The sequence below is a fragment of the Chelonoidis abingdonii genome, chromosome 9, assembly GCF_003597395.2.
Source record: "Chelonoidis abingdonii isolate Lonesome George chromosome 9, CheloAbing_2.0, whole genome shotgun sequence".
NCBI lineage: Eukaryota > Metazoa > Chordata > Testudines > Testudinidae > Chelonoidis > Chelonoidis abingdonii.
The window spans coordinates 47,118,642-47,139,661 of record NC_133777.1 but is presented as its reverse complement, the minus strand read 5'-3'; the positions used below and the strand labels follow the sequence as shown (position 1 = coordinate 47,139,661).

At 50.5% G+C, this 21,020-nt stretch overlaps 1 protein-coding gene across 3 annotated transcripts in view; it reads left to right on the top strand.

Moving 5' to 3' along the window:
* ULK3 (unc-51 like kinase 3) overlaps positions 1 to 20,146 on the top strand; it is a 26,771-nt gene extending 6,625 nt beyond the window's left edge. For 2 of the 3 annotated variants that reach the window (XM_032799793.2, XM_032799794.2), the window contains exons 7-16: positions 2,196 to 2,351; positions 2,571 to 2,676; positions 3,220 to 3,260; positions 3,893 to 3,995; positions 4,305 to 4,369; positions 6,596 to 6,674; positions 6,797 to 6,837; positions 8,129 to 8,176; positions 8,408 to 8,462; positions 17,097 to 20,146. In XM_032799793.2, coding sequence (XP_032655684.1) covers positions 2,196 to 2,351; positions 2,571 to 2,676; positions 3,220 to 3,260; positions 3,893 to 3,995; positions 4,305 to 4,369; positions 6,596 to 6,674; positions 6,797 to 6,837; positions 8,129 to 8,176; positions 8,408 to 8,462; positions 17,097 to 17,113 — 711 coding nt within the window. In that variant the 3' untranslated portion in view covers positions 17,114 to 20,146. The remainder of the gene's footprint in view (positions 1 to 2,195; positions 2,352 to 2,570; positions 2,677 to 3,219; positions 3,261 to 3,892; positions 3,996 to 4,304; positions 4,370 to 6,595; positions 6,675 to 6,796; positions 6,838 to 8,128; positions 8,177 to 8,407; positions 8,463 to 17,096) is intronic. The other variant, XM_032799795.2, reaches the window with a different exon arrangement.
* Positions 20,147 to 21,020: the final 874 nt, after the last annotated feature.

Here is a 21,020-nt window from a genome sequence, read left to right as displayed (position 1 = left end):
TAGCTTGCTTGCTAGCATATATATACCTGCCCCTGGAAATTTCCACTACCTGCGTCTGACGAAGTGGGTATTCACCCACGAAAGCTCACGCTCCAAAACCTCTGTTAGTCTATAAGGTGCCACAGGATTCTCTGCTGCTTTCTGCTTTCACTGAGGAGCCTGCACGGGCAGAAGGAGTGTGTGTCCGCCCAGGGGCTAGACAATCCTTGCTGATCTGGATTTTCTTGGTAGCTTGCTGCTCCATGGAGCACTGTGGCCCTTGAGACCTCGGCCTGCATTCCAGTCCTGAGACAGAGGGAGAGGACTCCAGGGTGGAAGGAGGGGGCAGGTGAAGGAGGAGGGCAAACAAGTTACATAGGTCCAGTGTCTATTGTTTCCCCCTTTAGACACTGGATGGAGAGGGAGATGAGGAAAGTCCCAGACACATTGGAAAACCACAGAAACAATTGATTCAGGGAGGGCAGTGGCTGGAAAGAGACAGTGTTGGGTCAAATTTGGTCCAAGTGTAAGATTTTGTGTTTAAACCTCCCCCACTCCCGCCCCAAAAACTTTCTGCCAGTGGAAATATTTCTATTAAGTTAAAAAAAAAATCATTGCAGGGGAAAGAGGGATTTAAAAACCAGCAGTCGGAGTCTGCAAGGTCAGCTGCATGGTGCCTGAGAGTGAAACTGACTAGGAACAAAAATGGAGCTGACTCCAGAGAAAAGTGGAAGCAGTTTATCTCCTTGCATTGGCTGAGCAGAGGGAAATCGGTCGAAGGCAGCACTAGTGCAAGTGGGAAGTGTCAAAATCCTCTGAATAATCTTAGGTGTAACCCAGATAAGGCAATTGGAACAAACTGCAAATTTTTGGCTTGGCAGTGTCCAGTTTCACCAGCCTGCAGGGTTCAGAAATCACCGGTCAAGACCCTGAGAAATTGTGAGATTGGCTTGAAAATCAAGAGATTTTCCACAATAATAAATGTTTCTCCCCTGGCTTTGGTGACTTGAAGGGGTTTTCAAGCTTTTTTTCCCCACCATCAAAGGGCCGGAATTTTTTATTTTATTTTTTTTAAATAAAATGAAAGCTGAGATTCTCACATGATTGTCTGGCTCCAGGTGCTGGGACTTCATGAAAACACCAGATGTTGTGAGAGTTGGCGAATCTGAGTGTCCCTTTCAGACAGAGATCTCTCTGTTGTCTCAGTCAGACCACCCCGTGTTCACCTCTGTATTGGAGTTTGAGCAAGCTGCATGCCCCAGCCCTGCCTACCCTTTCACTGCTGCTCAAAGTGATCACCTGTATAAACCACAGACTAACTCCGTCTGTGACCCTGATGGGTAAAAAGACATGACTGGCTCTGCTGGAGGGCAACCCAAGGGCTTTATCAGAGACAGCAAATCTGTTACAGGCAGAGCAATATCCCATGGGGGAGGTAAATGAATCCCACAAGCATTGGACGTGGTTGTGGTCATGGTAACCAGCCACGTCAGCATGGAGGCGATATCATCTCACCTTCATCCGAAGGGATCATGAAGCGCCTGGCTGGCTGCCTAGGCAGGAATCGCATCGCTGCCGTGCGGACTCCAGCTGTGTTCCACCCCAGAGCTGCATTAACGGCACGTGGCAGCCCTACCTGAGAGGTTCTCTTTAATGAGGGGGTGATGATGATTTCAGATACGTCCACCCAGCCCTTTTGCTGCTAGACTGCCTGCCCCACCTGTTCTGCCTCTGCCGTCCACTGTCAGAAAGGCAAGAACATGCCTGAGACAGGACGGGTGGGTGAACGAGGCCTGGCAGGGGGCAGCACAGCCTGCTGAGCCCTGGGGTTGCGGGGAAGGAGCACACTTTGTTGATGGCTCCAGAGGCCCTGCCCGGAGCAAGGGGAGGGCCACCTGCAGGCCTGGGGTTTGGGGGCCTAGTGTCTGTGTCAGGCACCACTGCAAGGTTGTCATGCCCCAATCTGTTCCCTGCCTCTGATGATGGAGACACTGGTAACCTTGGAGAACCGTGTCCAGGTGTCAGAAGTGATTGGTGGAGGGGGCAGAGGAGGACTGGGTGGGAGATCTCCTAGGGGAACTCCTGTCCCCATTGGGCCCCCGTACAAGGGCAGTAGTATCTGCAGGTGTGACCCTGGCTCTTTCAAGCTGTCCAGGTCTCAGACATTCAAAGTCGCCGTATGCAGCTGCTGCTCCTTGTATTCCTCTGTCCCCCAGCTGCCCAGCCGGCCCCGGCTTTCCCAGGAGTGCCGGGATCTCTTGCAGCGCCTCCTGGAGAGGGACCCGCTGCAGCGCATCCCTTTCGAGGAGTTCTTCGCCCACCCCTTCGTGGACATGGAGCACATGCCAAGCGCAGAGAGCCTGTGCAAAGCGGTGAGTCTGACTGACACTGAGATCACTCAGGGCATTGCTCGGAGGGGAGTGTCCTGTGGATCTGCCAGGCACTGACCTGGGGCATGGCTGTGAGAGGAGGTTGCAGTGCAGTAGACCTGGTGAATACCAGATCTGAGCCTGATCTCTCTGCTGGTGCAGTACAGATCCTAGCCTTGTCCACCTCTCTAACCCCCTCCCCTGCCCTCTTCTCTGTTCCAGACCGCCCTGGTAGTGGAAGCTGTAAAGAAGGATCAGCAGGGAGACCCCTCGGCCGCCCTCTCTCTCTACTGCAAGGCCCTGGAGTATTTTGTCCCTGCCCTGCACTGTGAGTGACTAAACCTGTTTCTCCCCCATCTCCCTCTCGTTCCTCCTGGCTGGTGGGAACGGTACTGGGCAACAAGGGCTCACCTGTTGCATGATGTCACCAGTGCAAGTAGCTTCATTGTAAAGTGATCCCCCACCTGAATCCCTTCTCCTCTGGGGCTTTTATCACTGCCCCACTGCGCTCTGGTTGGGACTGGCCTGCTGGTCTTGGAACGGTCTCTCAGGGGAAGAGTAGGGATTTGAGGATTGCTGAAACTCTTATTCGGGGGCTGGGAGGGAGCTGGAAGCAGATGGGGTTGATTAGTATGTGGGGGTCCCACACACACACACACACTCATTCCAGGCCTGGAAACCACCTTAAATAAAGAAGCTCTGCGTGGGCCAGAAAAGGCCAAGGTGTTAGTTGGGCTTCCTGACCCCCAAGTGTTCTGCATGGGTTGGGGGTTGTGTTTTGAGAGTCATTAGATCTAGGGGAGAGACTGACTCCTTGGGCTGGGGGTTGGAGCTGTCAGTGTGAACTCCTCCCCCGTCTTATCTTCTGCAGATGAAACTGACGCTCGCAGGAAGGAAGCGATCAGGTCAAAGGTCAGTGACAGACCACACTAGAGCAAGGTTGGTCCATCCAGTGGTTAGGTTGCTAACAGGAAACTTGGGAGACCAGGATTCAATGCCCTGTTCAGCCAGACTCTGCGTGACCTTGGGCAAGTCACTTAGCCTCTCTTTGCCTCAGTATCCCCCGCTGCACAGTGGGGATAACAGCACTGCCCGACCTCCCAGGTGAGTGTGAGGATAAATACATGAAAGACTGTGAGATGCTCAGATACTGCGGTGATGAGGGCTGTATCATTTCCTTAGCTACACAGATCTTTCCAGGTTGGATGGGTGAGGCTAGCAGGGGAGGTAGGTCAGATGGGAGCTCAGGCTGGAGAAGGTTGGGAACTGGCATGAAGGTGAGGGGGAGCATCCAGGGAGGGATGGGAAGGGTGGGCTGGGCTGGGAGAAGGGAGGGTTCGCCAACAGAACAGTGGGCCCAGCACTATCTGCGGGTACAGCAGATCTGGCGCCTCATGTGGGATCCTGTGTATGGGGGTCTCCTGCTGCCTCCATTCTCCTCCACACACCCCTCCTGTAAGAACCAGTTGTCGGAGCTGTGCCCTTGGAGACAGCCTGGAGGGGATAACACCTCTAAGGCCTGCTGCTGCTTCTGCTTTCCTCAGGTGGGTCAGTACATCTCGCGAGCGGAGGAACTGAAAACCCTGGTGACATCCAACAACAAGACCCTCCTGCAGCAGGGCAACCCTGTCAGGGACATCCTCAAAGGTAACGCCCTGGATGGGCAAAACCTCCCGTCCCCCCAGGAATGGGCCCAAGACAGCTTGACTGGGGGGATTCCCATCTAGGCTGTACCATGTGACCAGAGTGCACAGGGTGGGACTTAAAAGGGGGAGAGAATGCTGCCTCCACCTGGAGCACAGGGCTTGCAGGGATGCTGGTAGCATATAGGGGAGAGGGCAGGTCAGTTCCTCCTCGCCTTGCAGTAGTGAATCCTAGTTTCCCTCCCCTAGCAGGGTATTCCCTCTACCCATGTTGCTCTGAAGCCTCACCTTTTCTTGGAACATCTCATTACAGAGATGTCCAGGGACAAACCCCGCCTGTATGCCGCGCTGGAGGTGGCATCTGCAGCCATCACTAAGGTGAGTCCCAGGGTTAAGGGACAGAGATTGTTGCTCTGGATAGCAGCACAGTGCCAGGATCATGCTCCTTAGTCACCTGATACACTGGCAGCGGAGGAGGCTAGAGACAGAGTTAAGACCTCTACACGGATAGGGGCAAAACTGGGAACGAGCTCAGGCAAGAAGATCACTGCTTGGAAGGAATTAGTGGGAACTGGGATCCCCAATCAGTGAGGGCCATAGGTGGGTTCTTTAAGCAGTTGTTGAGAAATAATAATGCATGCAGCACTTTACAAAGCAGCCATATCACTATCCCCATTTTACAGATGGAGAAACTAAGGCACAGGATGGTGAAAGAAATTATCCAAAGTAACCTAGTGAATAAATGGCAGAGTCAGGAAAAGAACCCAGGAGTTCTAAGGCCCAGTTCTCCAGCCAATAGAGAAAATTCCCTTGCTGTGACATCACTCACTACATCACTTCCTCTGGTAGGGTTCACAACAATGTCCCACCAAAAGGTGACCTCCCTCCCATGTATTCCATGCCTTGGGAAAACTGATCAGCTTTGAGAGCCATAAACTGCCATCTTGCCTGCAGACCCTCTTTCAGCCCATTGTCTTGCTGCAGCTGTAGTTTCATATCAAACATTGTATAAGCTACACTTTAAAAGGCATCCATTGGTCCCTCCCCCAGTATTGCTGGTTGGTTATATGGCAGGTGGGAGAATCAGTTGCCACTCAACAGACCTTACGCTCCACCCTTAATGCAGCAACACTTCTGTGGTTGACCTCAGAGAACCCTTTGCAAAGTATCAAACCAGCTAAATTTGGGAGGGGGCAGAAACAGAAGTGCAGCTCCCATGATTGGTGCACGCCAGGTGACAGCCACCTGAGCCTGTCTGAACTTAATCTTGCAGCGCAGACTGATTTGGTGTCTGATTTTTTTCTGGACTGGAGAGACAAGGAGAGCTGAGACCACCCAGTTAGTTATTCTACCCCAGAGGCTCCCACTGGATGGGAGACATAGTTGTAATATACTAGAACAGTGTGTGTGAAAGCAATGTTTCCCTCTAGTGGCTTCCCAAGCATCTATGGCAGCCTGGTCCTTGCTCGCAGTTAGAGAAGCTTTCCTTTAGCTTGAGTAGCAGAGAGGTGGGTGTTTGATGCTGAAGATACCAGGTCTGAACCCTGCTGAGACCTGTGGACACCTGGCCACTGTGTTACATAGTGTCATGGTTCAGGGCTAGCTGCAGCTTTGATCCGTCTCATTCTGGCTGAGTGCACCCCGCTCTGGCGTCAGGCCTCTTGCCTGCACCGGGGCTAGGGTGGAATCCCTGGAGTCTCCCACTCAGCCCAGATCTCAGCTGAGGCCCCCCGTGTACCAGCTGGGATTGCTCAGCAAGCCCAACTGGGCTTGGCAACTTGCAGGACTTCCCTTCGGGAGCTGTGGTGAAAACAGAGCTTCAGAGCAGCTTTTTCAAAACTCAGGATTGTTTTATCTCAACAGCTGGAACAAAGGGAAAGGACAACAAACTGGTTATGTGCATATCTGTCTTAGCTAAGGCTTAGGTAGGCCTAGTTTCTCCAGACCCCCCCATTTCTCAGTCTGGGGTTCAATCTGCTTTCTCATAGTCCCGTGTCTCCCCCCTAGGCCCCAGGGGCTCAGTTTATATCCATTCCACATTTCTTTGTTTCCATTTCCCATCTGGATTTCCCCCTCCCCTTTACCATCCAGGGACTGTTGAACTCTGCATGGTCAGAGGCAAACTTCAAAGAGACTGATAACTGCATTGTCCCTTTAAGTGTCCGGAAATGGAGGGCATTCAGACATTTCTGTCTGCTTTCCTGCCTTGGGGGCAAACTAACCCCTGAATTAACCTTTTGTAATCATAAAACAAACACACAAACAGATATAATAGCCATGAAATATTACAGGCATCATCCTTTACACATGCTCACAGAAGTGAATTGCCTGTGCTCATATCTCTGTCCGTTTGAGGATTTCTCTCTCCAGGACTCAGGAGATGTGCTGGGTGAACTTGGGCAAGCTGTGCCTCAGTTTCCCCATCTGTGAAATGGGAATAATGATCCAGCCCTCCCTTTGTAAAGTGCTTTGAGGTCTACTGCTGAACAGTGCTAGATAAGAGCTTGGTACCCGCATTGTATGCGCTTTCTCTCCTGCCTCTCCTCACTAATGTTATGCAGTGTCCGGGAGCTTGTCTGTAACCTCCTGGGGTCTCTGTTCCAGGAGGAGGAGGGCAACGATGACTCTGACACACTTGATCTCTACCAGCAGAGTCTGGGGGAGCTGCTGCTTATGTTAGCTGGTGAGTTACAGCCTGCAGTGGGATTCCAGCTGGCGCTGCTGGAATCTTGCTTAGCAACAGAGACCGTGCATGCTGCTATTCTGTGCGGCGCTGGAGGCTAACGCTGCCTGCTCTCTTTCCAGCAGAGCCTGTGGGCAGGAGACGGGAGCTGCTTCACTCTGAGGTATGGAATGGGGTTGTTCCCTTTACCTGCTCTCCCGGAGGAGCAGCCCAATGAGGATTTCAGTTACAAGCTCCCTTGGTTTTAGCATTTGCTTCCGTTCCTTCCTGCTAGGGATGACCCACGGCCGGATACTGAGAGCCCTTTGCTAGTGGCAAGATCTCTGCCCGGGGAGTGGCAGAAGTTTCATTACTCCAGACCAAATTCTCGGTCAGGGACAATCCTGCTCTGACTTCTCCGGGAACAGGCTAGATTGGGCTTTCAGCTGGTGGGGTGTAAGCCGGGGTGGGTTTGCAGGGGGAGCTCAGTGGATCATAGGACTGTATCCTATTCTGGGCCCCACACTTCAGGAAAGATGTGAACAAATTGGAGAAAGTCCAGAGAAGAGCAACAAAAATGATTAATGGTCTAGAAAGCATGAGCTCTGAGGATAAATAGGTGAAAGCAGCAATATCCCTGGCTCAGGAAGATTTAGCAGGAACCTGGGTGGGAAGTGGAAGGAAGAACTCACTTGGGGCTGCTGCCTCTCCTACTTGCTACTCAGTTCTAGAACAGCCGCGTAGGCCCATCTCATCTCCTCCTCTTGGAGTGGTGAAGAGAAGGAGGAACAGCACAGCAGCAGTCCTCTGTCACCTTCCCTGGTTTCCTCCTGGGTCCCAAAGCCAACAAACCTTGGCAGCTGCAAAGGACTGTGGGATATGGTGGGTTGTGGGATGATTTTTTGTTGTTGTCTTCAGATAAAAAGCAATGTTCTGGGCTGGATTATAATAGTACTTAGCACCTGTTCTAGAGCACGTTCCGTCCCATTTTATGAATAGGGAAACTGAGGTGGGAGGAAATCACGTAGGTAGCCTGCAGCTGAGCTGGGAACGGAACCCAGGCCCCCATGTGCCAGGCTGGTGCCCTAACCACTAGACAGCGCTACCTCCCTTGGACTAAACAAGCTTGATTAGTCCAAATCAGCCTCCTTAATGCTGACTCTTCACCTCCCAGCTCCACTCCCATGGTGGTCCTCGAAGCCACTGGTAGAGTCTCCTAGATCCCAGCTGTCCTTCTCCCACTCCCCAATTCCTCCCCAGGTGACCCTCCTGGCTGATGAAGGTTGGACCCAGCTCTCTCCTGAGGCTAACCATGTTGCCTTCTCCTAGGGAACCAAATCAGGTTCCCTGCCGCTAAGCTGCCAGGCCAGCCTTTCCTGACTTCCTGAGCTGGCATCATTTAGCTGCCAGCTCGCACTGAGCTGTGACTCCTGGTCACAGAATGGGATGAGTGATTGTTTGTGTCTTGCTGGCAGATTCAGACTCTGATGGGCCGGGCTGAGTACCTGAAAGAGCAGATCAAGGTACAGCAAGGCTGGGGGGCGAATAGGGAAGGATTCATGCGTGGGGTGGGGGCTGGGGTGTAAATGGATACTTGGGAATGTAAGAGAATGGCCTGGGTGGGATGGGGGGAAGGGGGCCGTTGAGCCATTTGCCAGGTGTGGGAAGGTGGGGGCGGTAAATTGGGTGTCTGGGGATTAGACAGCGATTGGCCCCTGGCCGCAGTGTGATGAGAACTCTCCTCTGTGCTCCAGATGAGGGACGCGCAATCCATGGGCAAGGAGATGCTGTCGGAGTCTGTCCGGAGCTGTGAGTGTGATTGTGCCTTACACAGCACTAGCCTCTCCCCCTCACTGTTCCCTACTGGCAGCTCCCCCCACCCCGCCTCCCATTAACACTGTTCCCTTCCTCCCAACCCCATCCATGCAATGCTTCCAGTCCCTCCTCCGCACAGCACCATGCCAGCTGCCCTCCCTTCTCCACCTGGCTGTGACTCCTTCAGCTCCACTGGCTTCTCACTGCTCTGTCTGCCCTGCTAACCCCTCCCGTAGGGTCTCACCTCTGCTCCGTTCTGCCTCCCACCCCATGGAGCCTCTGTGGAGAATGCGCAGAGCCCATGTGACTGTCCTCCACCATCTCCCTGTCTGAGCCCCTCTTCATTTCCCAGGCTCCTGACCCCTCTGCTCAGCGTTTTATTTTGGCTCCTCTCACCCCATTGCCACCTCCTGGTTGTCTTGCCTCGGCTGCACTTGCTCCTACTACTGACCCACACTCGCCCGCCATCTTCACCTCTCTCCTTTCTCCCTTCTACTTCTGAATGGTTTCTTAAAGTCCTCCCACAGCTCCTCCTGCCTCTCCAGCTACTACCCGCTCTCCTCCTCCTCGTCCCCTTCTCAAACCTGCTGCCTACTCCTGCCCCACTCCCAGCTCTCTCTTGCATCCTCTGCAGTCCGGCTTCCATCCCAGCTGGCCCAGCTCTCACTGAGACAGCCAGTGACCTGGTTCTGTGGGCCTGTCCAGATGCTCCTTCAGTGTCTCTCTCTGTGGCCCCATGACCTGCTGTCCATCAGTGTCCTGTCAGGCTCCATCCTCAGTCCCCTCCTGCTCCCACCATGATCCGTTCCTGGGCGACCCCATCCACTCTCGCGCCACCAACTGCCATCTCCTTGCTAACAACTTCCAAATATGCCTCTGCTCCCCTGTTGAGCCCTGCAGCCTCCAGTCCCATAGTTCCTGCTCTGGGCCCTATCCCATGTGTGTTCATCCTGCCCGCTGCCTGTCTGATCCTGCGGCCCCCTACTCCCACCTGCTGCCTGGCCAGCTGGTTGGCTTGCTGTCCCCGAGATCTCCTGCGCCCCCTAGTGGTTCCACACATCCTCGTGCACCACCCACTAGGCCAGGAATAGCCTGGATCCGGATTGGGCTCTCTGCAGCCTCCAGACACAGCTTCAGTGCTGCCCACCCCTCTCAGCGCCCGACTCACTGTCCCAGTTCATACGTCACGGACAAAAATCCAGATGTCTTAATGCTGCTTAAGCCATTCCTCTCCCTTTATCCTTCTCGCCTGGCACACAAGATGCACATGTAGCAATCAGCACGACCCCTGACCATTCCCGTGCCTCTTCTGACGTCTCCTCCCAGGCTGTTACATCTAACTTAGATTGTACGCTCTGTGGGAAAGAGACGGGTTGTCTGCACCTGGCTCTAAAATGCCACGCCTCTCTCGTGCAGCTGTACAACCAGCCCAAGCGGCGAAGAGTGGCTGGATTTTTCAGTAGCCCCCATAGTGAGTTAAGAGCTGGTGCCCGGCCAACCCCGCCCCTCCAGGCTCCTGACTCACTCTGTCACTTTTCAAAATCCCACCCTGGGATCATTAGATTGGAATCAGGAGAAGCGGCAGTACCCAGAGCCAGGAATGGAGAAGAGGTTGAAACCTAGGTGTCTCCCCGCTCCTGGCTGCCTGGGATCAGAGGTGAGGAAGGGGCTGCGGCTCTCCCCTCTGTTCACTGGGGGAGGGCGGGCATCCCTATGCATGGGGATGGGGCGTAGGGAAGGTATCAGTGCTTGCCCCCCTCTGAATTTGGAACAGTTTGATGGGGAAGGGGGAGCAATCATCCCCTCCCGTTTGAGCGGGGTAGAAGCAGACCTTTGTGCCGTCTCTCTGCAGCTTGGGAGAATCCACAGGTTGCTGCTAGTCCCCATTCCCTTTGTGCTTGGCTGCTTGACTGGAATACACTGGGATACATGGAATACCGTATGGGACCAGTTCTCTGCCCCAGAGGCTGGTGGCTGGTAGCTTCCCATGGGGGCAGGAGGCTGCTGTGGGGATCTTTTTGTTTCTTCTTGAACAGATGTGGAGCCCTGAGGAGGGGCAGGGGTCTGTCTGTCCTGCATCCCTCTTCTACGCTTGACAGATCACAGGGGGATGCCCTCTCCCTTTGTCCTGTCAGGCATGGGGGATGGGCGGAGGGGGACAGGCAGGTGTTCAGAGGGGCCCCCAGAGGCAGCCCTTTGAACTGAAATAGACATGAGGCGCTTGGTTCTGTCTCTCCATGGGAGGGGCCCATTGGAAAGGCCAACGCTCCAGAGAATGTGCTATAAGGAAGGGACCCTGCCTGCACTGGCCAGTGGGCATGGACCACGTCCAACAGGGCTGGGGCAGAAGCTAAGGGACATGGATGGCTCAGGGCCTCTCTCTGCCAGGGTGATGTGTTGGGACTGGGATGGGGGGAGCAGGGTGCTGTCCCTACAAGTACCTCTTCTCTGGCTAATCTGACCCATTGTCTAGATTTTTCAGCTCTTAGAGTCCAGCAAATCTGTGTGATCTGCTGAGCTGGAAAATCAGAGCTGTGTTCTCTCTGCCAGGATGCAGTGTGGAGAGCCAGGAGGAGACTCGCTCTCCCCCCGTTTACCCTGGAGCCCCTTCCCACGGATTCTCCTCCCTGCTCTGCGCAGTCACGTGGCCAGAAAACCTGGCTTCCCCGGCCCCGAGCTCTTTTCTCCCCTGCTGCACCCCAGGCTACGGGGAAGAGGGGGGCCGTGGGCATGTGAGATGCGTGACAGCCTGGCACAGCAGAGGGAGAGCTCTGCTCCAGCCCAGGAGTATCTGGGAAGCCTGGCTGGGTGTCAAGAAGATTTAACCCTTTAATGTTTAGTTGGCTCTCACCTCATGCTCCCAGGGTGGCATGTTGGGCTCTGTGCAGATACTTGTCCACACTCTTTTTAAATTATTTATATTTTTGATAGAGGTGAACTGAAACCTTTTAGATCCCCCACCCTGGTCTAAGATCCCAACTGGGTGCCGGGATCCAGGCTCAGACAGGTCAGTTCTCTCCCAAGGCCTGAGCTCGTAGGCTGCTTCCCCTGCTCCAGTCTGTGGCTCTGCTAACTCTTACATCGAAACAGGGATCCACGTTCCCCGGACTCCCATTGCTCGGCCAGCTCTCAGTGGCTTAATGAGCTGAAAAATAGTCTCTACTCCTTATGGGTGTAAACCTTCACCATGTGAACTCTCTGTAAACGGGTGTAGCGATGTATGCCTGAGTCTTCAGGCAGCCTGAAAGAATAGCTCTGAGAAGTGTGAATTGCTCCCATTTGGTTCTGTGGGGATGTTGACTCTGAAACCTAACGTGGGCTTATGTGTCCAGGTTGTTAACTATTACACTGCTGATCAAAGCAGCTGAGAGAGAGGGAAGACCTGCACAATCTGCTGCGAGCGGCATCTTCTTTCAGTGACCAGCGGGCAGAGCTTGGGAGGGTGCCACCATTTATTTTCCCAGCCTGACCCCTGTAGGAGGAAGTCCTAATGTGCTTTGACTTCAGTAGTGTCACGCACTCATGCTACTTTGCTTTTTGTCCATTTTCCAAGCCCTGTCTGTGCCTGCCAGCCTGAGTCTCTGTATAGTTTCATGACACAGGATGAATTCTTGGCCTCCTGTTTACAACAAATGACATTGTCTTGCCAAAATGTTAGGGCTGCCCAGAGGATTCGGGGGCCTGGGGCAAAGCAATTTTGGGGGCCCCTTCCATAAAAAAAAGTTGCAATACTAGAGAATACTATATTCTTGTGGGGGCCTCTGCAGGGCCCTGGGCCTGGAGCAAATTGCCCCATTTGCCCCCCCTCCCCCCCGGGCGGCCCTGCAAAATGTCCTAGCTACTGTGCAATGTGCTAGTGCTAGTTGGTTGCTACTGTCCATCCTAGAGGTGGCTGCATATGGTAAAATGTACATGTATGGTCTGTGAAGTGCTTTGGGTTCCTTGGCCAAGGAAAGGCACTATGTAAATAACAGGACCCAGCTGTTGTCCTTGCAGTGTGTGCAGTGAGGAACGTGGCATCTTGCCCACCCAAACAAGGGCTTGATTCTCAATGGAGGTCTCTTAGATGTCTGTTACCCGACCTGAAGACACAAGTGAAGGCCAGAATTTTCAGAGGGACTAGTGACATTTTGGTGGGTGTCAGACTTGAGACCCCTTTAAAGGGATTTTCTGGAAGCGCTAAGCGTCTCCTCTGAAAATCTGAACCCTTTCAAATGCATCGAGTCTGGCTCCCAAAACCACTAGAGACTCTGGAGATGCTCACCTGACGGTGTTTGTGGCTCCCATGTGTTTGCACCCACAATTATTTGCACCTGCAAAATGGGAGGCTGGGCTTCCAAATGGGGCTATAGCCTTTCTGTGCACGCCCCCCCCCCCCAACCCCCATCTCTCAATCCCCATGCGACCAGGCTGTTGATCAGCATGTGGAAGTGGGGGCGTGTGGATTTAACACTGAATGGAGGGAGGGAAGTGGATTTTCCCCTCTCCCTGTACTTCTGTCCCTTTCTCCTTCCATCTCTCCTCACTGACGTGCTGCTGGAGGAAGGAGGTCAGGGGCTAATGGAGCTTGCAAGCAAAGTAGTTTTTTGTCTGCAGGCCCTGTACTGCCAGCTCATATGGGAGCAGATGGGGAGTGGGGATTTGATTTGTACATTATAAGGTTAGGATGGGGAGGAAATGAAGGGCTCAGCTCATCAGATTTGACATAAAAATCCTGCCTGGAGGGTGCATTTTATTATGATGATGATTTTAATCCTACATCTTCCCTGCAGTAAGCTCTTGAGTGGAGTCGAATGAGGTAGCCATGGGATTCCAGCATTACTGCTCTGCAGTGGGCATGGTGCCATAAACCAGGCTCCTCTTGCAGCAGCTGTGGGAATAGTCGTGTGTGTCAGTGTCAGGGTTCCTTCTCCACTCTGAACTCTGGGGCACAGATGTGAGGACCCGCATGAAAGCCCCCTAAGCTTATTTCTACCAGCTTAGGTTAAAATCTGGTACGTTGCCACCACCAAGTGATTTAACAAGAAACAGGGAAAGGACCACTTGGAGTTCCTCTTCCCCCAAAATATACCCCCAAGCCCTTATACCTCCTTTCTTGGGGAGGCTTGAGAATAATATCCTAATCAATTGGTTACAAAGTGATCAAAGACCCAAACCTGTGGGTCTTTGGACAATGGAAAAATCAGTTAGGTTCTTAAAAGAAGGATTTTATTAAAAAGAAAATGTAAAAATCATCTCTGTAAAATCAGGATGAGAAATAAGTTTACAGCGTAATCAGATTCAGAGAGCCCAGAGAAACCCCCTCTAGCCCTAGTTTCAAAGTTACAACAAAACAGGGATAAACCTCCCTCTAGAAAGGTAAAATTCACAAGTTAAGAAAACAAAGATAAACTAACACACCTTGCCTGGCTGTTACTTACAAGTTTGAGATAGGAGAGACTTGTTCAGAAAGATTTGGAGAACATGGATTGATGTCCGGTCCCTCTTAGTCCCAAGAGCAAACAACCCCCAAAACAAAGAGCACAAGCAAAAGCTTTTCCCCCCCACTCCCTAAGATTTGAAAGTATCTTGTCCCCTTATTGGCTCTTTTGGTCAGGTGTCAGCTAGGTTACCTGAGCTTCTTAACCCTTTACAGGTAAAAGGATTTTGGTGCCTCTGGCCAGGAGGGATTTTATAGTATCGTATACAGGAGGGTTGTTACCATTCCTTTTATAGTTATGATAGTCAGGCAGACTGACTTCAAGTGACCGTCCACCTTTCTGTCTGGGGTAATCCGTGCACAAGAGCCCTCTGCCCCCTGGGTGCATCTGCTTAGCAAACTCGGGACAGTGCCGCTCAGCAGTTGGTAAAACAATGCTGTATTATAAGAGTATCTTCTACTGCCTAGTCTCATCAGCGTGGATGGATCTGCATGTCTTACGTACTGTGTGGAGAGTTAAAACAGAGAACCAGGGACCCCCAGGGTTGGTAAGATGATATGGAGTCTTTCCCTGCCTTCTTGATCACTAAAGCTCAAGATCACTTGATCTTCAGCCCAGTGGTGAAGTGACCAAAAGCATTTTCCGCCTGATGGGTAGCTGGTTATATATCCTGAAATAAGTTGGTTCCAGTCCTGTTCTTTACAGGTAGGTCTCCATATGACAGGAAGCTGCCTTCACGATTGGCTCCAGCTGCCTTCTTGGCAGCCTTAATAAGAACGAATGGTTTAAGAGACCCGAATGATCTAGTCACACTTTGGAAACTTGCACTGCATGTGATGCACCTGCTCTGTAGATAAACAGAGGACTTCAGGGCTGGTGTTCTGTTTCCTTTCACCAGGAGCACTGTCAGCTTGAAATCTTGTCTTTTTTTAAAGTGACTCAGTGGTTTCTGGTCCTGCCCCTAGTTCCCACGGCCAGATTTTGTGATTAGTTAATAATCATACAGCCCAATTTAAGCTGTTGTTTTTTCCCTCCCTTTGCTGTGTGAGACCCACATAAACAGAAGAATCTGTCTGACCAAACAGGTTAAAGAGTGAAATTGGCTATTCACAATATGCAAAGCGAAGACAAAAACAGAGAATATTTCTCTCTAATCTCTCTTATAAGTAGTAGTCTTGGAAGGGTTAGATTTTATTGGTAAATGTTGAAATATGGCAATTTTACCATACACACACAAACAAAAAAAATTTCCATCCATAATAATCAAAATAGGCAAAGTAAATTAAAAACGCTGCTTGAGAAATTGTTAGTTTGACTCCAGGATATTTACTTTGTTTATTTGAATGTCATGTTGACAAGTTGTTTTCACAGTTCTAAATTGTTAACTTTTTGAATCTCAGCATCTCCCGTCCTTCAGTAATTACTCGCTGACACTCCCCTCATCATTTCCCAAAACTTGGACAATTTAAATTGATAAAATTTTCAGGGTTTCAGCTTTTTTTTTAATTTTGCTAAAGTGAGAACATTTTAAAATAGATTAAAAAAATCTTTAAAAATCCTTTAAAATAAACATCTGTCAAAGTGATCAAAAACTAAAACTGAATTCCACCAAGCCTTGTTAGAATGTAGCTGTCACTCCAAAACATTACTTACAATTTCCAACCGAAGTGATGTTTTTGAAAGTTGATGTCCTTTTTAAAAAAGGAACGGCGCTGTTGGCCTGCTCTAAAGCCCAGTGAGGTCAGTGGAAAAGCCCCATATGATTTAGATTTAACCCAGCTCTTGTGGGTCGATCTTCCAGAGTTTCTTGGGATTGTTCCCATTGAAGGCATGGGGCAATCCAAGCCCAGCTCACTGCATTTACATTCTGCCCCATTTCTAGATCCTAAGGGCCTGATCCAGTGACCATTGAAGCAAATGAGTCTTTGCTCTGGCTTCAGCAGGTGTTGTTGGATCAGACCCCGGATTTCCTAGGGCAGAGGGGAGAGAAAAGGCAGAAGCTGTGCTGTCAGAGAGCAGCAAGCCAACTATCTCTGCAAACCTCTGCTTGCTGTGGGGCTGCAGCTTCCTTCGCTCACAAATCCCCTTGGTGCCCAGAAAGGAGTTGCAGGCATGCAGCAGGCTATTGGCCAGGCTGTGAGCATGTCATTGAGGGCAGCTGCGACCCTGGCCATGCTCTGCCTTCTGCCCTAGAAGATCAGGGGTCTGATCCAACACCCGCTGTAGCCAGAGCACAGATGCTCATTGGACCAGGCCCTCTGAAATGAGGTGAGTGGGGCCAGGATAGAAAGTAACTGCGTCTTTATGGAAAGTGGTGAATTGCGTTGCAAGCAGTAACCTTTGCACTCCTGATGGTCTTGCAGAGGAGTCGCTCTTCGTGTCGGTTTAGCAGCCTGCACTGTTCAGTGCTGGGTGAAGAAACATCAAAGTTAGTTCATTCCAAAGGCCCTTAATCAGTGGGCCGTTTCAGGTCAGACTCAGCACCACGTGGCTTGCACTTGGGTTTACTTTAATTTGGATGCTGCTAAACCTTGTGGTGGAGATGGCTTTCCCTGGTCCTTATCTCCTATTGCCTTCCTGACTGTGAACCCTTATCCCTACACAATGGAAAGGAGGAGAAGGATGCAGCATGTCACTCTGTCCAATTTCCCCCATTCCAGGTCCTGCTTCCTTCCCCACATTAGCAGGGAGCATAGCTAGGCTTAAGAGTAGTTCTGAGAATTGTGCTTCCTGAAGTAGTTGGGTTGGAGGTTCAGTTTTAAAGGCAACAGCTTCTGATTGCAGATAGATCTTTCCATGATCTGCAAGGCTGGGAAATAATATAGAAAGGCCCTGATGTATGGTTATATTGGTTTTAAAACCTCCTTGCTTGCCTGTGTTTTCTGGTGCCTTGCTAAAAATCCAGATGCATACAACCTGTAGAAAGTTTTGAGTTCTGTAATTCAGACAAGCCCTGTCTGTACAATGGGGCCCCAATTTTGGTTGGTCTGTAGGCAGTACCATGATAAACATGATTAATAATTGTCATGCAGTCCAGCAGGCCAAGAGTGAACAAATATTCAGTCTGATGTCTCTGCCATCTATTATTTCGTTGTTCCATGGTAGCAATCATGGCCCCAGTGTGACACCCCAGTACCTGCACTGAAGCATTCACAAGCTAAGCAAATAATTTTCCATTTCCCCCCCCCCTTTGTTTCCTGTGTCACAGCCTGTATTCTGCAGTAACACCCAGGTGAGCATGGACCCCCATGGGATCAGTACAGCGCCCAAGACAACAGATACTGACAGACCTCCTCAGCGCCAGCCTCCTCATCTGACTTCCCATCCAGGAATCACGTGCAGTCATTGTGGTTTGCGTACGTGTATTATCAGATACATGAGTGGTTTATATACATACTGTCACGTTAGTTACAGAACACGAGTTTATCTAGAGGGTTTCACTTATATGCACTGATGATTTTACATATGTATATACCCAGTATATATGTACAAATCATTGTAAAAAACGGGCATGGGCTGTCATCCTATGTTAAGCGAAGAGAGAATTTAAAAAGAGCTTTTAGTGTTTAATGTCAAGGAACACCCCTAGCGCCATTACTGAGCCCTGCCTGGGGAGCTAGGGGATAATGGCAAGATTTAGAGCTTAAAGGGCTGATCATACAAACAGGGCATTTGGATGTGTTGCTGTAGATTACTGATCTTTAGGGGGCGGGTGAGGGACGTGATAACAGAAGGCGGGGGCTTTAGCACTACCTTCCTTAAGGATTTGCTCCCTGCGGCTGCTCCTTCCACACTCACTGCCTCTCCACAAGAGTCGTGGAAGAGGGGCTGGGAAGGGGCTGAGAGGGAGCTGAGGAAAGGGTCTGAGTCCCATCCCCCTGGTTGCAGGATGGTATGAATGTATTTCTGCCTAATCCCCAGTAGCACGCTTCAGTCCCTCCAGTCAGGGGCTCCGTGACTGCGGCAGACGGCCTATTCCACCCTCGAATCTCCTTCACTAGTGGGATAAATATTGTTTTCATTTTAACTCCTGCAGAGTCCTCCTCCGTTCCCCTCTGTAAACTCTCCATCATCCCCTGCAGACCATGTGCTCATCTTTCCTTTGGGCCATACATGTTCCTTTCTCCTCACAAATCCTCATCTAGGACACCTTTTTTAAAAAATCCTGGCTCCTGATTGGCTGGTGATGTGCAGCCAGCGCTTGGCCCTCTGTCCACACACTGAGGAAAGAGAAAGGAAGGGGGAATGTACAAATATAGCTCGCCTCCCTGGGGCCCCAAGGGGCTGAGCACCTCTTGTGACAGTCTTGGTATCGCCTGAAGTCAGCGAGAGCTGGGAACACTCAGCATCTTGCAGGATCAGGGCCCTGGGGATCTATGGAAGAAAAGCACTTAAAAGGGCCTGATCCAAATCAATGGACCAGGACCATAGTCTAAATATTATCTGCTATGCACCTTTAATCTTGGTAAAAGCCACACCAGATAATCTCTCAATAACTGGAATCTATTTGGTTGAGCTTTTACCAATTGTGTTTTAATTATTCAGGGCTCTGTTTTTTTTTTAATTGGATCCTAAGCTGACTGTTAAACAGACACATCAGTAATGGCTTGTTTTTTAAGACTGACTGGATTGGAAATCCAGCCAGCTGCTTAGAAAACGCTCAGCGGCGTGGGAAAGCCGAACAACAGCTAACACTGCAGTCGGGTAGGTGAGGGCTGGGGTCTGACCCATGAGCTGGATGCTTATGTGAGCAATGGAGCTCTTGAGTGGAGGCTGACGTGCCATGCCGTATGGAGCACTGACGTGTGCAGCACTCCAGGTCGGGCGTGACTAGAGCTGGGTGAAGAAACTTATATTTTTTCCATTAAAAATGCAGCTTCGGCAACACTGAAATGTTTCACAAATTCATGGTGATTCTGCTAAATTGTTTTGGTCCTTTAAAAAACATGGGGGGGATGTGTTTGAAACTGCTTTTAGTTCCAAACTGTCTCTTAATTTTATTAGAGCGTGGTCAAAATCCAAATATAATGGTTTGATTTTGTCAAAACAAAATCTCATTTGCCCCAAAACAATTTGTTTTGCTGACCTTCCAGACTTGCCAGTGAACCAAAAAACTCTATTTGCCCAGCCCTAGTGCTGACTCGAGAACTGCAGATGTGCCTTCAGCAGTGGCTCAGTCAGCTTCCTGCTCCTACGTCAGATCTCTCAATCAGTCCAGTCGCTCCGTTTTGGAGCAGAACTTACCCGTGTGCATTGTGTGTCCTCCCCAATCTCTTTCTGTAATACTGTGTCCCTAACCAGCGTTTTGTCAGGCTGTAGCAACACTGTCCTGAAATGGCTGGGGCGAGATTAAGCAAGCTAGGGGGACAGAAGGGTTCACATCAACCCTAAGAGCATTGGGCTACATCTGTGCACTTTATTGTCTGAAGCCAAATACGCCAGCTTGAATTTATCCTGACTGATTTTCATGTCCTTTGTCTACTTCTGTAGATTCTAGACTATCCCAGACAAGGGGAGTCATTTGCTATGGGGCAAAGGGGGCAGTTACCCCTCCCAGACCTTGATTTGCCCCTCTACCCCAACTTTTCGTAGGTCTTTCTGTTCCATTTCTCTCCCCTGCATCGCCCCCCGACTTTGCAGGATACGATCTAATCACATGTAATGTTCTACATGCTGACAACTTCCCCCTCGCTCCTGCACTCCCCTGAAATGCTGCAGGCTCCTGTGCCAAATTCATCCCACTGGAGGTCAAGACAAAATTCTGGTTGAGATCAGGCTTTGGTCTTATTCCTATGCCCATATACCTGGGTGCTGAATTGCTAACCACCAATTTCTCCCTAGCACTGGGTTTATTGGGTCTTTCTGTTTGGAGCTGCTTTGAGCCACAATCCTGACTGATCCTTTCCTCCCTGTAACAATCTTTACTTAGAGACATCACTTAACCCTGAAACCCCCAATGTTATTGTGGACTGAACTGACCCCAACCTCAGTTCTTATTTTTGATGCTGATTTTTCTTTCTGTTCTGCTTGTAGAAGGCTGGGTTGATGACTGAGCTCCTCAGAGGCGCGGGCAGCTCCTCTGGCTCTGTGCACTGTTCGTTTTAAATGTAGGGGAGGAAAACATAAATTGCAGCAGTTGCTTGGCAGCAGGCAGCGCTGTGTGAATGGGCCCAGCACTGCTCGGAGCTTTTCTCAACATCTGCTGCATTTAAAGAAAATGTAATTTATTGTTGGCTTTATTAAATAATTTCCCAAATACTCCAGTCCCCAGTTCCTTTCCTCAGTGCCCGGCTCGGACACAGAACCATCATTTATTCAGCTGGACACAGACCAGATATTACAGTTTGTAGGTGACAACCGTCACTGTTCACGGAGGGTCTGATGATGAACTTTGCAGCCTCTGTTCCCAGTACTGACCCAGCCCCTGCTCTGTGGGCTGGGGAGGGAACAGTGGACCCACCAGCCCACGTTTGCTGTCAGCCCCCAAGAATAACTTTGCTGGGGGAACCCCTTACAAAAAAGCCAGGCTTGGGCACTTGCAATTATTGTACATCCACTCCTCACAACTCCAGAAGAATTCCAAGGAGATTCAAGATACTCAAACCAATATTGTAACTTTGTCAAAAACTTTTATCGAAATGGTACCAAAAATACATGTTCTAAGGTTGAATTAGAAAAAAGTAAAGATTTTACAGTGCCAGGGTTATGCTTATTTTACAACTTAAATAACCTCAGGTTGGCCCCCTACTTTCTGTACAAAATATGTGTGCAGGAAAAGACGTTCTAAGCAATATACATATTCACAATGGCTAGCCGAAGTCTGGTTGCAGTTGAGGATCTGCGGCTTTGCATGCATTAAAAGCGATGGAGCACCAAAAAGAAAGGGCAGATGTTTTTAAGTAGCTCCAAAACATGAGTAACCAGAGAGTGACCCTTGGACCTGCTCAACCCTATCGCCTGCTCTAGAGTCTATGGATATGTCTACACTGCAGTAAAAGACCCACCAGATGCCTGGGTCAGCTGACTTTGGCTCCCAGAGCTTGGGTGGTGGAACTGAAGATTGCAGTGTAGACATTTGGGCTCTAAAAGCCTGTGAGTGTAGGTAGGTCGCAGATCATGGGCTCCACCCCAA